This window comes from Hippocampus zosterae, chromosome 20, assembly GCF_025434085.1.
Source record: "Hippocampus zosterae strain Florida chromosome 20, ASM2543408v3, whole genome shotgun sequence".
NCBI classification, from domain to species: Eukaryota; Metazoa; Chordata; class Actinopteri; order Syngnathiformes; family Syngnathidae; genus Hippocampus; species Hippocampus zosterae.
This window is the reverse complement of record NC_067470.1, coordinates 1109936-1126175: the sequence shown is the minus strand read 5'-3', so window position 1 is coordinate 1126175 and position 16240 is coordinate 1109936. Positions and strand designations below refer to the sequence as shown.

The 16240-nt window shown below is 46.3% G+C and overlaps 1 protein-coding gene across 2 annotated transcripts in view; it reads left to right on the top strand.

The window, feature by feature from the left end:
* cntnap2a (contactin associated protein 2a) overlaps positions 1-16240 on the top strand; it is a 115426-nt gene that overhangs the window by 28943 nt on the left and 70243 nt on the right. For both annotated transcript variants that reach the window (XM_052054802.1, XM_052054803.1), the window contains one exon: positions 14903-15013. In XM_052054802.1, the coding sequence (XP_051910762.1) occupies positions 14903-15013 (111 nt within the window). The remainder of the gene's footprint in view (positions 1-14902; positions 15014-16240) is intronic.

The following is a 16240-nucleotide window of genomic DNA, read 5'->3' as shown; positions in this document are numbered from 1 at the left end:
GGAAGAAAAACATGCTTTCAAAACAAAAACAATCTTTCCCCAACCACCACGGACGACTCGCTCTCTTGTGTGTAGCCAAGGCGCATCCTCACTGTGGTGAAGCTGAAAGGAGAGCTCGTGAGAAAGAGGCGGCCTGGTAGCGGTTAGCGCGTCCCAAACCGCATTTGAAGACTTTCAGCAAAGGAGTTCCAATCCCGGGACGATGTCAGTGTTTCATCGGCCGGAGATGACGTGCTGGATGATGGATGGCACCGGGGTCAGAGTCCCCACCAACAAGATTGGGACATTGAGCATTGATGTAAATGTGATTAGTGCCAGCACAGCGCTTTGAGGTGATCGTAAAAGGCCCAATTAAAAGCTGCAGGCTCAGGGACAGTTAGTGCTGCCCCTGTGCCTGCAGAAAGTGAAACTACACTCTGTCGGCTTTCTATTTGTGAGGCATTAAACCACATTTTGTCATTTTCTGCACGCTCCCATCGCATTAAAAACCCACCCCGTCCCCACCCCCCGATTTGACGTCATTCATTTTCCATGTTTCAATTTTGCCTTTGTAGTGTAAACTTTAGATACATCCATCCCATCCATCCATCTTCCGAGCCGCTTGATCCTCACCAGGGTCGCGGGGGGTGCTGGAGCCTATCCCAGCTGTCTTCGGGCAGTAGGCGGGGGACACCCCGAATCGGTTGCCAGCCAATCGCAGGGCACACAGAAACGAACAACCATTCGCGCTCACACTCACACCTAGGGACAATTTAGAGTGTTCAATCATGCCACGCATGTTTTGGAATGTGGGAGGAAACCGGAGCACCCGGAGAAAACCCACGCAAGAACATGCAAACTCCAGACAGGGAGGCCGGAGCTGGAATCGAACCCGGTACCTCGGCACTGTGAAGCCGACGTGCTAACCACTGGACAACCGGGCCGCCCTACTTTAGATACATAACTTGATTAAATGTGCTCACGGTATCCTTCAAAATATGATTAACTTGACTGCTTCGCCCATATTTGTCCTCCACGTACCGTGAAACACCTCGAGCTTGTTTAGGACATGCCGGGCATCAACTTGTCAGCAACTCGTTAGTAAGAACGCGAGTGCATAGAGCAGCTTGTAACGCAACCTCATCACCTTCCCCACCTCGTCCCATCTTAATGAGCCATATTTACAGCACACAAGACTTAGCGGCTTCACGTTTGTCCACCTCGCGACAGTCATTAGTAGACGTAACCAGCTGGAGGAAGGTGAAAAGGAGGGATGGCAAGATGAGAGCACGGCGAGGGCTGAATGAAAGGGACGTGGAGGAGCGCATTACAAAAGGTGGAAGGCATTCACAGACGCAGGCCAACGCATATACTGTCCTCGCACGGAAGGAGCACGCGCTGTGCCTTCCGCGGTCCGTTCATTAGTTCCGTCACTCGGGCTCGGAATTCGCTCATGGTGAAAAAACGGACACCCGACAGAAATCAGCGTCGCGCCAGAGAAGAGACAAAGATCAACTGCTTAACGTTGCTTGGCCATCCCCCTTTGGCTTGCGTTGATAAAAAATGTCCGACCAAGGCTGTCAGAGTCAAAGCGCTAACGTTTTGAGATAAATTACAATTTTACAAAGCGTTATAAAACACAATAACAACTCTGTGAACTCGTTTTTATTGACTCTATGAGGAAGCTGACCTCTACTTGCTTTGCGGCCAAGCTTAGAGCAGAGTCACTGGTGCAAAGAAAGAACAAATATCAGCAAATACCTGGTTTGTATGGGGGGTTTTGGTGGCGGAGGGGTGGGGGGTTCCATCCCCCATACATCCCTGTATACTGTTCAGAACTTTGGTATTGAATACCAGGAGCATTTTCAAGCATCGTCGTTCATCGTGCGCAACATTAACTTGCTCCTGAATGCTTCCGTTTTTTTGCAGTTCACACCACAACAAGGTGGCAAATGAGAGAAAAGCTCAGGGGAACGATGGTGTCAGAAATTGGAGAGATGAGCTGAACTGTGAGGGAGAGGACAGTCAAGCGGACAAGGTGAGAGAGAGAGAGAGAGAGAGAGAGAGAGAGAGAGAGAGAGAGAGACGGCTGCCAAGGAAAAAATACTCCGCAGTGACTGAGAAAATATAAAACAAGCGGAGACTAGTGCCAATTGAAAAAGGGTGGGAAATATGAGGGTGAGTGGGCAAGTGGATGCAACCAGGCTGAGTGAATATTCCACTGACGAGAGGTGTTCTTTTTGTTGGGTTTTCCAGGCATGCTTTCAAAAGACCTCTGGGACAAAACGGATAAAAGTGTGTCTTATTTCTCTTCTGGCAGCGATTGCTCCATTTAAATAAACTGTGTGCTGTGTGTGTGTGTGTGTGTGTGTGTGTGGATTGCCTTGAGCCAGTCTCCCTCCATACTTGAAGGTAAATCAAGCAAGTAAAGGTTGTTTGAGCTTCCGTTCCCGTTGAAAATTAACATTGTGATGCCCCCGCTGAGAGACGCGTGCAGCAAAACAAACAGCACTTTACTTCTTCCCATCAATCGTCAAATCTTTGTTGGGAAACATCTTGCAGCTCTGCTCTCATGCTTGCAACTTGGAAGTGGGCCCCTAAATTGCATTTGGGAAGGGAGGTGGCGTGGGGGGCGTGTCAGCCACAACCCACAGGAGATATCGCCTGCCTGACAAGTGAGCCTTCAGCAACTATGAAGCGGTTGTTTTCACTTTGCCTCTATTGTGGCTTCGGTTCAATTCACCTGGACCAGCAATCGTTGCTATTTTGCTGATGGCCTTTGTTTTATTCGCGATGGGGCTGCCGCCTTTCAGATCTGGAAATAAGGGCCAAATTTCTTCAAAATTTGCCTCCCCAAAAACCCTGAAATGCACACAATGAATGTGCACAAATGAAGTCAACTTGTGCGGGTGGAAACGCGTTAGCTTTGATCTTCATGATGTATCTACAGTATTTATTTGTTGTTGTCGTTAGCGCCAACGTGCTTTTGCGCTGCGGCCGCCGCAGACGCGCGTTTGCTCATTCTGACGCTCGCCGCAATAATAGAAGCCGTCCCGTAGCACGCCGTCTGCACTCTGCAGCCGGCGAGCTGTCATAAACAATCTGCTTCAGCAAGCACGGCAGCGGCACGGGGTCTATAGGCTGCACACAGATCCGCGCTGAATACATCAGCTCGTCTTTTTTTTTTTTAATGCGCTCCAATCGAAACGAGCAACGGATATGACATTTTGACGGCTGGCGAGGGAAACTGACCCGGGACTCGGCACTTGGCACTGAACGATGACACTGAGTTGACGGTCATTAGACTTCTTTTTCACTTTCAATCATTCGAGCCGGGCGACTGTTTGCAAACAAAACTGAAAGAAGCTCCAAAAGGAGGCAGCGACAAACCCCACAAACACAGCAGACACACGCAGCTAATCTACCGTAGAAGCAAACGACCTCGGGGAATTGGGAGTCTTCTCTCCCAAACGAGGCTTGGCTCCAACAACTTGGCCGACTGCAGGAGACTCGCACCGCTTGGCTCGGACCCTTTCGGTTTTGCCGGTGTGGGTCAGGCCGTGTCTTGAAAGCTTGCAGGTGACGCGACGTTTTTCAGCCATCTCGCCGATAGCTTCTGGGCCCCGTGTTGTTGTCGGCATCCTTCCTAAAAAGCATTTAGTTGGTTGCTGGATAGATGCTGCGGGGATTTTTTTAATTTTTTTTTTTTTGCTGGATCAATTAACTTTGGTAATATGGCTCCCGGACCCGCTTGGCTTTGAATAAAGCTGCGCTGCCCAGCTCGTTCTCTTGCTTCGAGGAGTTCATTTAATTTGAGTGATGATATGTAAGGACCCGGGCGGGTAAAAACAAAGACACGTGTCATTCAGGCGTTACAACAAAATCTAACCTTGCCCCGGCGATGCAAAAAGCAAGACCGATAAGAAATGGAGAGCGACGACTGCGGATGTGTTCTATTGTGAGCTCTTGTAAATTGCAATGAATGGATATCACAGGCAAGGTTAACTGGCCAGTTTGCTTCATCTTTCTGAATTTGCGTATCACGTAAATGGTTGATGTGGTTTTGGAGTCAAGGGGAGGCTTACGCATTGATATAAATATGCATTCAATGTCCAGGGTTCTCACTGCCACTTGATTTTTCTTTTTTTTTTTTTCCGAGATTATCACTTACCATTTATTGGACAAGATATCGTAAAATGATTCTTTTCCCACCAAAAAGTTCCGAAAAATGTGTTTGATAGATGATTTCGCTTTTGAAATGTTGCAGTGTCAACCTAAAGTGTGGCCAACACATGGTGCCGGTGCCAAGTAGAAGAGACTCTTGCTATTGACCTTTTGTTGAATGATTCTGTGTTGTTGTTGTTGTTGTTGAGGACGGGGGCTGGATAAGTGGCTTATCACAAAGCAGTACCAAACAAGACGTATCTCAAAATTTTTTTTTTTTTTGCAACAAAAGCTCTGGGTCTGACTGCACCAACAGTCACCTCATCATGCTGGTCACGCGCAGACACACACACACACACACACACACATGAACAGCATTGGGAAGGCAGTCGACTCCCCCAATTACAGCTGCAGTTGCCTGCATGTCCAAGAAATAAAATGTTCAGATGGGATAAGTTGAGGATTGGTGGCAGGTCACACCAACATTTGTACCGGTAATTCCAAATTCTGTAGCGGCGTGCATTTAGGCGATATGCAAGGGGCACAGATGGGATTTTGAAAAGTGTGAGGGGGGGTGGGGGGGGGGATGAGGACCAATCTTATGAAAACTACTAAAGAATATACACACACACACACACACACACACCACAGATGTTTTGGGGCAGTAGGCGGGGTCCACCCGAAACCGCTTGTCAGCCAATCACGGGGCACACACGGATGAACAATCGTTGGCGTGCAAAAGTTAGACACACGTAACGGCAAGCAAGCGTGAGCCGACGTCCACATGCAATACTGTCCAATGAATCGCTTTCCACCGGGAGTCATTATTTGTAACGGTTTTGCCAAAGCTGCTCTTGCGTAGGGTGCATTTATATCCCATTTGATTAGCGTCGGAAGGGAAAAAAAACACTGCAGATCAACAGAGTAACACCATTTCCAAGCCCAATATTAGTTTTTTGTTTTTTCCTGCAGGCCTCTTTCAGGGACTTTTGACTTTTGCGTGTGTGCATGTATTGTATCAGAGAACAGTATGTCAGCAAAGGCTCCCAAGCGTCCACACGCTGCTGCACTGCGTGTGCCATTGTTGCGCCTTCCATTCAGCGCTCCCAAGGCGCGCTCCCTATTTTCTCCTCCTTCTTCAGCTAACGACCCCACTACAACACCGCCTTCTGAATAGCCGGTCCTCGTAATGGCGTGTGAGGAACAAACAGGGATGGAAATGAAGGGAATAGAAGGTTTGCGTTTTGACCAGTTTTATGTTTGCTTGACAAATCGTCACCAAGCAATTGCTGATGTGTGATGGCGACGGTGTATCTCATCAGGGCACACGCGAGGCATTAGCAATTCAGCGGTCCGATCGACTTCTCTTTGTTTTTCAAAGACTTGTCTTCCATCACAAAGAGTTCGCCGCATCAACTGCGTATTTTCAGAATCAGAATCAGAATCATCTTTATTGGCCAAGAATGTAGAACACACAAGGAATTTGTCTCCGGTATAACACGCTGCACTAGTATCATCGTAAACAACAAAATCATTGAACCATTTTAGAGTAACCAGTAGTTTTGTAGTACTTTATGATTTTGACAGCTGGATCTGTTGAGGTGCAATCGTTTGTGTAGAGAGAGAAGAGCAGTGGCGAGAGGACACATCCCTGTGGGGCTCCAGTGCTGGTGGTGCGTATTGATGATGTTGTTGTTTTACCGCTTTGAATAGTTCAGTGAGGTTTTCAATCCGAACCTCAAACTTCAATCTCGGTTCCTTTGACGGTGCCCGCAAATTGGATTACCGCGGCAGGAATAATTGATGAGAAATCAGTTTCCACTGTTGTTATTTCAAAACACATTACGGTGAAAAGCCTCATCGCTCAGGATTCGGTTCTGAACTTGTGCTAAAAGGGCCGAAGGCTTTGCTCTGGTGGCGTTCAATGAGTTACAAATGCCAAACTTTGATCTCGCTTGAATAGGCGCGTATGTGTCAAATGTAGTATGGATGCGACAGACATGGAACGTGCCGGATGGTATTCGTGAGGAATACGTACACTAATCGCCACATCAAGCTGTTGTGCCGAAGAAGTCGAAGCGACGTGTTTATTACGGCTTGGACAAATGTCAATGCGTCGACGGCGCCCTTTCGCTCATGTGGGCAATTCATCAGGCGCCGCTTGATGGCAGTTGCTAATATTCAGCCGCCGTCAGGTGTCAACTTGGAGCCCGACGGCAATTCAGATGTATTCCAATCGACGGTAAATTCCCTGCATAGATTGCGTCTGAAAACCTTCCTCTTGAGATGGATGGAGGTTGTGAAAGAGCGGGACGAGATCGTTGATGGCTTGCGGCGAAAGCACGTGGGTGAATATCAGGAAAACGCCACACGGAGACTCGGAATCTAGGGCGGATAAGGAAAGCTTTCCAAGACATTTTTGGAGGAGACAACAACGGAGCCCCGGTTGTCACGGGGACGCACAATGCAACGGTTGGAGCCATTTTCTAATCCTCCGCATTGGCAGGAAGCGCAATAATCCAGAGGCAGCCGATGTTAACATCGCTCGCGACTGAAACATGAGTTAATACGTGAGAAGCAAACGCGCTAAGTGCTTATCGCCACAACACAAACAAAGCTAACCGCCATAAGCCTCATTTGCTATTGGCGGGCCACGAGCAATTCTAATTCCTGCGCACGCCGTCAGGTATTACTGAATTGGAGAACAATGCTAAATCCCTTTCGGCGAACCCCGGTCACTACAGAGCTTCAACGCAGCTTGCGTCTTCCGCGATGTAGATGTGCGCACACACGCAATATGCAAAAATCAACGTTTTGCCATTCAGATTCACCCCTGGGAGCCCCGCTGTGGCTCCTAGAGAGAACCCTCGTTTGTCTTGAGCAAATGCAGTTCACCTCGAACCACTTCTGGACTTCCCAAGCTAAAGCATTGCTACAATTTATTGGTGTGACCGCTAATCCGATAAGCACTCTCGGACTCATCCTCATTGAAGTTCAAACTTTTCAGTTTGCGCCGGCATTCCTTTGCAAAAGCTGTGCTCATTGTCTATTTTTTTTTCATACATGTCTTTCCGTCAATACATTTCCATCACTCCAGCGTCGAGAAAAAAAACAAAAAAAAAACAAAACAAAGTCACTTGCACTATTTCTATGCAAATCAGGGCTGTCCAAACATTTTCGTTCAAAGGCCACATACAGAAAAACGGAAACTTTAAAATTCTTCAACTTTTTGAAAGTGTAGTAAAGTGACCATTTCTTACTTGAGGATGATTCATGCGATGTCTTCATAAATCAGCCCTAGAGTTCAAAGGGGCTAATGAATCAAATGTCATTTTTAGGATTAAAAAAAGAAATGTTGCGGGCCGCTGGAAAATACTACTCACATGGGAAAAAAACATGGCGAAAATGCCAAACTGTCAAGAACATTCAAGAAAATGAAGCACTTGGAGACAGTGGAAGCATGATGGGGAAATGCCGATGGCTGACATGGAAGGTTTTTAACCATAAAGTAGACTGTCTTCTGTCAAACTTTATTGACACATATAGAATGTGAAGACATCGCCATACGTGAGTGTTTTTAATTTCTTCCCCTTTTGCCATTGAGCCGATCCCCCTCCGCCCCCCCAGCCTTGACTACATTGGCGTCAACCTGACATTCAGAACATATTGTCTCTCGGCTTAACGGAGTTTGGGGCTGACAAAGGGGGTTGGAGGGCAGTGGAGGGAGGGATATTATGGGCTGCTGTTGCCAGATTGGCAGCAAATCATCTTTATGAGCGTTGAACGAGGGAGAGAGATGGAGGCCCATGATTTCTTCCTGACGTCTCTGGGGGAAATGACTAAAGCCCGTCCGGACTCCTCCAACAACTCGTGATTCACAGATTGCTCTGCGACTGACCCGCAGTGCGGTGCAGTGGCGATGAGGAAAACATAAACTCGCTGGGCCTTTTTTATTGGGCACCATTCTCGCGTGTTTTATTGACCCCCCTTGCCGATTCTCTTGCGCTATTAGAAGACGGTATGCATGTAAAGTCCTGAGAATGCATTTTTGCATGACACGCCGAGTATGAAAATCGGGGACGGCTCATTTTTGCTCCTCTATCTCCATATGACAGAGTTCCTTTCACACACGGGGGTGTTCCTAATCTCTGGATGAAGCTTGATATCAACATGGATGTAGGTGCAGGTTGGACTCGACTGTTCATGACGGTGCATTGCCTCCAATTCAATTAAAACCTTGACCTGCGCTTGGCTGTATGGCTCCCACTCTCCTACAACCTCCGCGGAAAGCCCATCGACTTTCTAATCCGCTTCACCGGTTTAAGCAGCATTCTCAGATCTTTATACTTTGAGTATGTCGTATGGGTGGGTGGGTGTGTGTGTGCGTGCGCATTCCCAGATTGCTCAATGAGCTCCTGCTTTAGTAAATCAGCAGGTAATTGCACGCAGATTGTTGGTGCAAATGAAATGAAAGCTGTACTTTGTGACGTGGCCTCTTAGCATTCTTGCACAATTCATCCTTGCTAACATTGGAAGAATTCCACTGAACAAATGGTGTCAAAATTAATTTGGGGAAAAAATCGAAAAAAATAAATCATATTTTCTCCAATTCTTGGTGCGGTGCATGCATAAAATACAAGCCTGTTGATAGTCTGTCAAAGACAAACACAGATGCTTTCTTCCTCCCCGCTAGTATAAACGTGAGAGCCGCAGGCTAATGATTCTGCTCTGAGCAGATTTTCTGAGGCTTCACCGACTCAAGCTGTTATAACTGATGTGACCGGCGGTGCAATCCGTGGGTCAAAAAGGGAGGATACAAAAGCGAAAAGAGGAAATGGAAGTCACTGAATGAGTAAGAAAATGTTGAATCCCCAATCCTAGTGAATCAACTGTATGTCATTATACCAGTGGCGGGTGGGTGTCTTTCGGGTGCGGGCCTTCACGCAGGCCTTTCGGTTTTTCAAAATGTCCGCCTTTGAAGTGATTTTTTTTCAGTCATGTCCAACTGTCATCTTGCATCTCAGAGTCTGCGAGGCTCCGGGAAGTTTAACATCGTTATGGCAACGCATAGAAATCTGATCAGACAAAAATGAAGGAATAACTATCATCCCTCGAATAGCCGGGAACAGAGGCAAGCCAAGACACGCGCTATGAAATAAGGACAAAAGGACTATTGTGAATACACGTATCCAATTTCACATGAGGTTTCACTGCAAGTTCGTGCTTTTGATGTTTAGGGCAGCGGAGAAGGTGATGAAGGCCCTCGGCGCGTGCTGCTGCATGCTACCATTCGGATTGTCAAGTGCCAAACTGCCTCTGGGTGGTTGGCCAATTTGCTTGTGCTAATTAAAGTATTCCTGTGGTGGTTTATATTTACACCGTGTTTGACCTTGAATATTCTGACTAGAATCGCAAATATCTCATCATCTCTCATGCTTTTCATTTCACATATTTCTCGACACACACTGTCCCTTTTCAATGACCTTGTCGTTGGAAGCCGCAGGACATGAATTCCTCTGTCCCTCTGGGCAGTGAGCTTTTCCCAAAATGTAAAGGGGGGGTGGGGGGGTTGAGACACTTGAGGGGTTGCCATAAAACCAGCATTGATTACCAATAACAGAGAGACCAATCATCTGTGCAGGACTTGAACTCACAGGGTCAATAATAGATGAACATCGAATACAGTAGAAAAGGTTCTTGACTGCTAACTAACTGAAAGTGATTGCAAGGTGTATGCCAACACATTCTTGGACTCCGATTCGAATGTGCTCCCATATCATGCACCAACCAAATAGTCCGAGTTCATGACACAAAGACAGAAAATGTGGCTTCTTCCATGCAGCTTCAAAGACATGAGAACAAGGTGACATATGGGGGAGGTGTTAACTATGTGTGAGAGGGATGAATGAACATAATAGAACTCATAACATAGTACCTCTCGCCCTGAGGGGTGTGGAGATGGGTTCCACTGGCACATCTAGAAACAGAGGTAAAGAATTATCCTTGTCTGAGAGAAAAAAAGACTAATTTCTATGTCAAGCCTGGTGGGGGGAGGTTGTGGAGGGGTTCCGGAGATGAAAAACTTTTTTGTCATGTATCGCGCAAATGCATTTCCCACTGACTTGACTATTCCATTTTCACCAAATTCAATTCAAATTTGGAAAAGAAAAGTTTTGGCACCTTATCATTGAGATAAATTGTTATTTTAGAACCCCCCCGAGGCGCTGCGTGATTTGAAATTGGATAGTCTGCGCCTTCCGACCCTGCTGATGGATCAATGCGGGCTGAGATTCAGAATGTAACACTGTGCTGAAACAAGACAAGGTGTGCGATACACACCGAGAGTCATATACATCTACGGGCCATAACATTAAGAACCCCTCCACAGTGAAGGACAAAATATGAGAAATGGGGCAAAGTGCAAATACTTTACGCGTAGGGTCAAATGAATACTTTACGAGTCTGCGTCAACATTTTAATTGTGAATTTAGAATTGTGTGCGTGTGCGTGTGTGCATATGTATATGTGTGCAGAATGTAGATAGTCACAAGCAAGTGGAGTGGCAATTTGAAGAGCTCTTTAGATGCGCTGGAACATCTGTTCATTTTGTGTGCTGGCCCGTCTGATCGTCTCTTCGAAAAGCACCTGGGAGTTGCTGTCGTGCAGCACCAGGTGTCCGAGGTCAGCTTGCGTATGTGGATGATCGCTAATTAGCAAGTGCCCCTTTGCTCACTTCCAGATGAGGGAAAAGAAGTTCAAAAGCTTTTGACATTTGAAAAATTAAAAAAAAGTGCGATCAGATTTGCTTTCATTTGACAGTTCTGTCCTTTTGATGGTATATTTTGCAAAAGCATTTGACGCAACAACACAATGATTTAGCGACAGTGTCTCCATGTCTTATTCGCTGCCGTTCCTAATTTTAGCTTCTGATGTATGTATTACATAATGGATATTACAGAAAAGTCGGTCAATAGGAGGGGGTAGGGCATGCGGGCAAATCAAAATAGAATTTTGAGGATGACCTCATCGTCCGCCCCAGACAGTGAATGTGATGAAAATATCTCCAGGATGAAATCAACAAATCCCAGCCAATGGAAAACAGGCTTCTTCCAGCTCCGCCGGGGAGCACAAAACGCAGACGGAGCAAGTCGGCCACACTTTGAGAGAGTCGCTCTGGACTGTACACCTGTGCAGCTGCTGGGACTTTTTGACAACCTCCGCTGTGTTCATGATCGGAGTCCACAAAAAGCCCCCAGGCCCCCCCAAACTTCGGCAGTCTGTGCTGTCAAAAGACCAGACTGGCCAACGCAGTGGAAAGGTTGCGTGGAAAGTTCCTTTCTGTCATGAAATAAAGATTTTTGCAGTGTTGGTAGTGGTCTGGAAAAGAACAGCCAATGTTCTGACCCTATTATTCATGCGAGCTTGTTGAACACGTGCTCGCTGTGTCACTTGTGAATTATGCATTAGTTGATGCATTTATGCATAGAAGCGGTGAACCGGGCAGCTTCGATGTTAAACACTTGGATTCATAAGAGAGGTCAACGTGGCGGCCGCATTAGCCGAGTAACATCCGAGCCCAAATGTTGTTGAATGGCTGGGATTTGCTTCAACGGATTTTAGGTTGCCCGCGGCCCTGTGACGATTTCATTGGAGCCCGACTCTCTTGGAGCCCCAGAGATGTTCCGCCGATGGAAAGTCATTTGAGAAGCAGCCAAACCAACTCTGGCTCCCCTCCCAAATGTTGGCGAGAAGCTCAACACATTTCCTCCTTCCTAATTTCCCGGAACGTGCGTGCGGACGCACATACGCATTGTTTACCTGACTCAAAGTGTCAATAAGAAGACTTTGGTCGACAGCCATTTGCATTTGCCATCTTTAAAGCCCTCCTCAAAACTCACTTGTATTCTTTGGTGTTCGACTCAGCATGACTTAGATTTGTTCTTGATTTTACTGCTTGGTGCTTTCTACCGCCGATTCGTCTTACTGTTTATTGTGCATTTTAAATCGCTCCATGTACAGCACTTTGTATGCAGCGATGGCTGTTTGAAAGTGCTCGAGAAATACCGTTGACTTGACTTGACTCAGCTTCTGCCTTCATTCTGCCTGCCTCCCGCCCCCTTTTCCCTTTCCCTCTTTCAATGCTCTTTGTTTTTGCCACCCCCCCTCCCTTCCTCTGTTGATCCGATAATAACTCTTAGTTCCCGTCTTGAAAAGAGGAGTCATCCTTTGACATGAGCCTCTCTCGATAACACTTATGACATAGTTTTCTGCGTGCATTTCCGAACCACAGGACACCCAAACTCATTTTCAGCAGCCGGTTGTAAATGCAGGCAAGAGCTATTTATAACGCGACAAATTATGTTTCTAATGGCTTTCGTGACTCACGTTTATACTTTAAATCCCAAAACAAAATCCAAGGTAGTCTCATTTTAATAAGATTTAGGCTTGCAAACCCAAATTAAACTGGGAGGTGCTTGAGCCCTCATTCCTTTGTGCGCGCACGCGTGTTGCCATGTCGTAACAAGCCGAGAAAATACGCCATACACTTTACTTGCTCTCCTTGAAGGGCACTGCAGACTACTTCCCATGCAGAAACACACCCAAGTTATAGAGCCAAGGTGCTCTTGATTTATTTATTTGACTCTGCGAGCGGGCTTGTGACACGGCATAATATGTCTAAGCAGCCAACTGGCCGAGCCCTCTTACACACTCTCACAAACACAAACATGCAGACGATGCAAACAATAGTCTCCCACTCTAAATCTGACTCTCACACTCCGGTGCACACAATACGATGGGCCATGACAGAGAGCTATGGACTGCATCTACTTGGCCTGGCACACCGCATTTCTCTCGGCATGAAAGCTAATGTACTGGAAGAAATGAGTGTGTTTGTTGCTTTTATGTGTGTTTATGTCAGAGTGATAAGATTCTTACTGCCCTTGTAGAAAAAGGAGGGGGGGGAGGGGGGGGGGAAGCTGACCGCGGCTTCCTTTCATGGCGACATGGAAAACATTTTTGCTCACATATAACGGCAACAAAGAATCCTTTTTGATCGTTGCCAAGTGTTTTTTGTTTTTTTTCTCCTTTGGACCTATTGCCATTCCGGGCCATATCGTGACCCCCCCAGCCAGGCTGCCGTGGCACAGTCGTGTGCTTTGAGAGCTCTGTCTGGGTGCCGCAGAAATTCATTTGCAATAGATGTGTCCTTGGCTCATAAAGGTAGAGAAATATTGTTCCAAATCAGGGATGTCCAAACTATGGCCCAGAGGCCATTTGTGGTCCCCTCATCCGTTTTTCAGTGGCCCGCGACATATATTAAAAATGACATCTGACATGGCCCGCGAGGCCAGTTAAAAAAAAAAGTAAATAAAATAAGGAAGGTTGGTGTTGGGTAGAGTGGGAAAGTAAATATCTACAAAAGAATAAATGGATTCACATTCTGCACAGCTTTTTGTAGATATGCAAAAAAAAACCCCCAAAATGAAATCCTGTCTTTTTTTTTAATTGTTCAATTGATTGCTGAACACATTTTGAAGCCATCTGCTCGCCAAAACGGCTCCAACTCCAATGAAGTGTGATGAAGGTCGCAAATGGGTTCCCGAGCGGTGTTAAAGATGAGCTTATATTGTGGCGTTAACGCACTGAAAATGTTTACCAAGTGCACTTGAATAGAAAATTCTTTTTTTTTTTCCCTCTCGCGACAGATTAACATGCTAAATTATGCGCTTCAGCATTCATAAAGCACAAAGTACTTTGAAGAGTTTGTAACTGCTTTCAAAATGCAATTTGTTCCACATTACCATACTGACTTCTTGAAAGCTTGTTTGTCAGCCACAGTGCACACCGGTACGGATACTTAACTGAATGTTGAAAGCTTTGTAAAAATTACAGTGTTATTAAAGAAGGATTCAAACACGGTCGACTTTTGACTCTTAATGTGCAGCCTGTTTTCAGAAGAAATCGGAGCAATTCTGTCCAAAATGCATCTTGCACTTAGAAGAGTGACCGTGACAGAATTGTTTCAAAGTCGTTTTTGAGAAATGTCCAGGTCCATATTTTACATGTGACAGGTTTTTTTTTGTTTTTTTTTAATGCACACTTTACTATTTGACTGCCAAAAGGACTTTGCAATGTTTTGCGTGCAAATCCACATGACTCGTCAAGTGTCTATCCGGTAGCTCATTGCAACCTTCAGCTGTGTTTTCGGGCTGTGTTATTCATTCATCTTCCGAGCCGCTTGATCCTCACTAGGGTCGCGGGGGGTGCTAGAGCCTATCCCAGCTGTCTCCGGGCAGTAGGCGGGGGACACCCTGAATCGGTTGCCAGCCAATCGCAGGGCGCACAGAAACGAACAACCAACCACGCTCACACTCACACCTAGGGACAATTTAGAGTGTCCGATCAGCCTGCCACGCATGTTTTTGGAATGTGGGAGGAAACCGGAGCACCCGGAGAAAACCCACGCAGGCCCGGGGAGAACATGCAAACTCCACACAGGGAGGCCGGAGCAGGAATCGAACCCGGTACCTCTGCACTGTGAAGCCCACGTGCTAACTACCGGGCCGCCGCTGTGTTATTTATTTATTTATTTATTTATTTATTTGTCAAATTAGTTAGTGTGTTATTGTGAGTTTGGAACAAAAAACATATCCAAATACCCTTTTCTATTTCAGAATTCATCCACATGTTCTATCCCCCCCCCCCCCCCCCCCCATCTTTTCTACTCTGATTCTCAATCTCATTTCTCTCTTCACAGCAAAATGTGACAATGCACTGGCCTCCCCATTGCCGCACACGGCCTTTTCCAGCTCGTCTGTCTTCTCAAATGGATATGCACCTGGTTATGCAAAGCTCAACAGGCGAGGAGGTAAGGCTGACACTCTCCCACTCACAAACACACACACACACACACACAGACACACAGACACACACTTTTATTCGTCTGATGTTAAAAGACGCTGTTGTGGTTTTGTTGTCAAATACATTGCTTATTGAGATTGCGACATTATCTTGTCATCCAAGACTGAATCTCAATTCCCAGGGAATAAAGAAAAAGAGGAAAAGAAGAGACACCCCTCCACCCCACCCTAATCATGTTTTTTAATCTTTTTTTTTTTTTTACATTACATTTGGCATTTAAAGGAAAATGAAACGAACCAATCAATTAGCGCTCTGGTGAACAAGAAGTGCATTTGGAGTTTGGATTCTTTGTTGTAAACGCGTTTATGGAGAGTACCAAAGAATTGTCAACCGAGCACATTAGCGACTTAATCCTAACTTGTGCTAAACTCTCCCTGACAGAGAGACTTTCCCGTCACATGCCAGAAACGTTTTTCAGAAACGGCTAGATGAGCCGCACATTGGGAATCACACGATCTGCCCCTCTCCGCACAAGCGCGCTGCCAATCCAAGACGCCTGCCTTGCGGGTGCCGGTTCAAAGAGAAGAAGGATGAAGAGCAGGGAAGTAAATGAGAGCTGAGGGAATGAGGGCTTGTGGAAAATTGCAGAGAGGACACAGAGGAAATGAATACGAGGGGGGGGGGGGTGAGAGGGACAGGTGCCTTCCTTGGGCCGCTGGCTAAAAGAGAACAAGATTAATGGCGAGCTTGTTGTCCACATTTATGTCCATCACCACCACAATAAAAGTCATGTCAAGTATTATTAAAGGCAGCGCTATAAATGGGCCGGCAGACAGCCGTACAAAGTAGCGGCGCGTCTCAATTTTAGCCCCGGAGGCTACGGAGACTTTTGACGACGGGCTGGGATTTCGCATGAGCCCACGGTAGCCTCTCTTGTTTGATTTCTCTCTCTCTCTCATTGTCATTTCGACATGTTCAAGAAAGTGCAAAAATACGCATAGCCTAACGCATGACCAACGCAAAGGTTAAGTTTTTGACAGTCTTGACAATTATCCCCATTTGTCTTATTTATTGATTTAAAAAAAAAAAAACGTAATTCTCTTGCGTGTCATCTTGTGAAGTTATTTTTGATGTCCTGAGCCATTGCACTCCTCCGTCGATAACGGCGGCCCGCTTCTAATTAAATTACTGCCGACTCCATGTGCTCCGTGTGCTCCGTGACAGAAAGATGAAG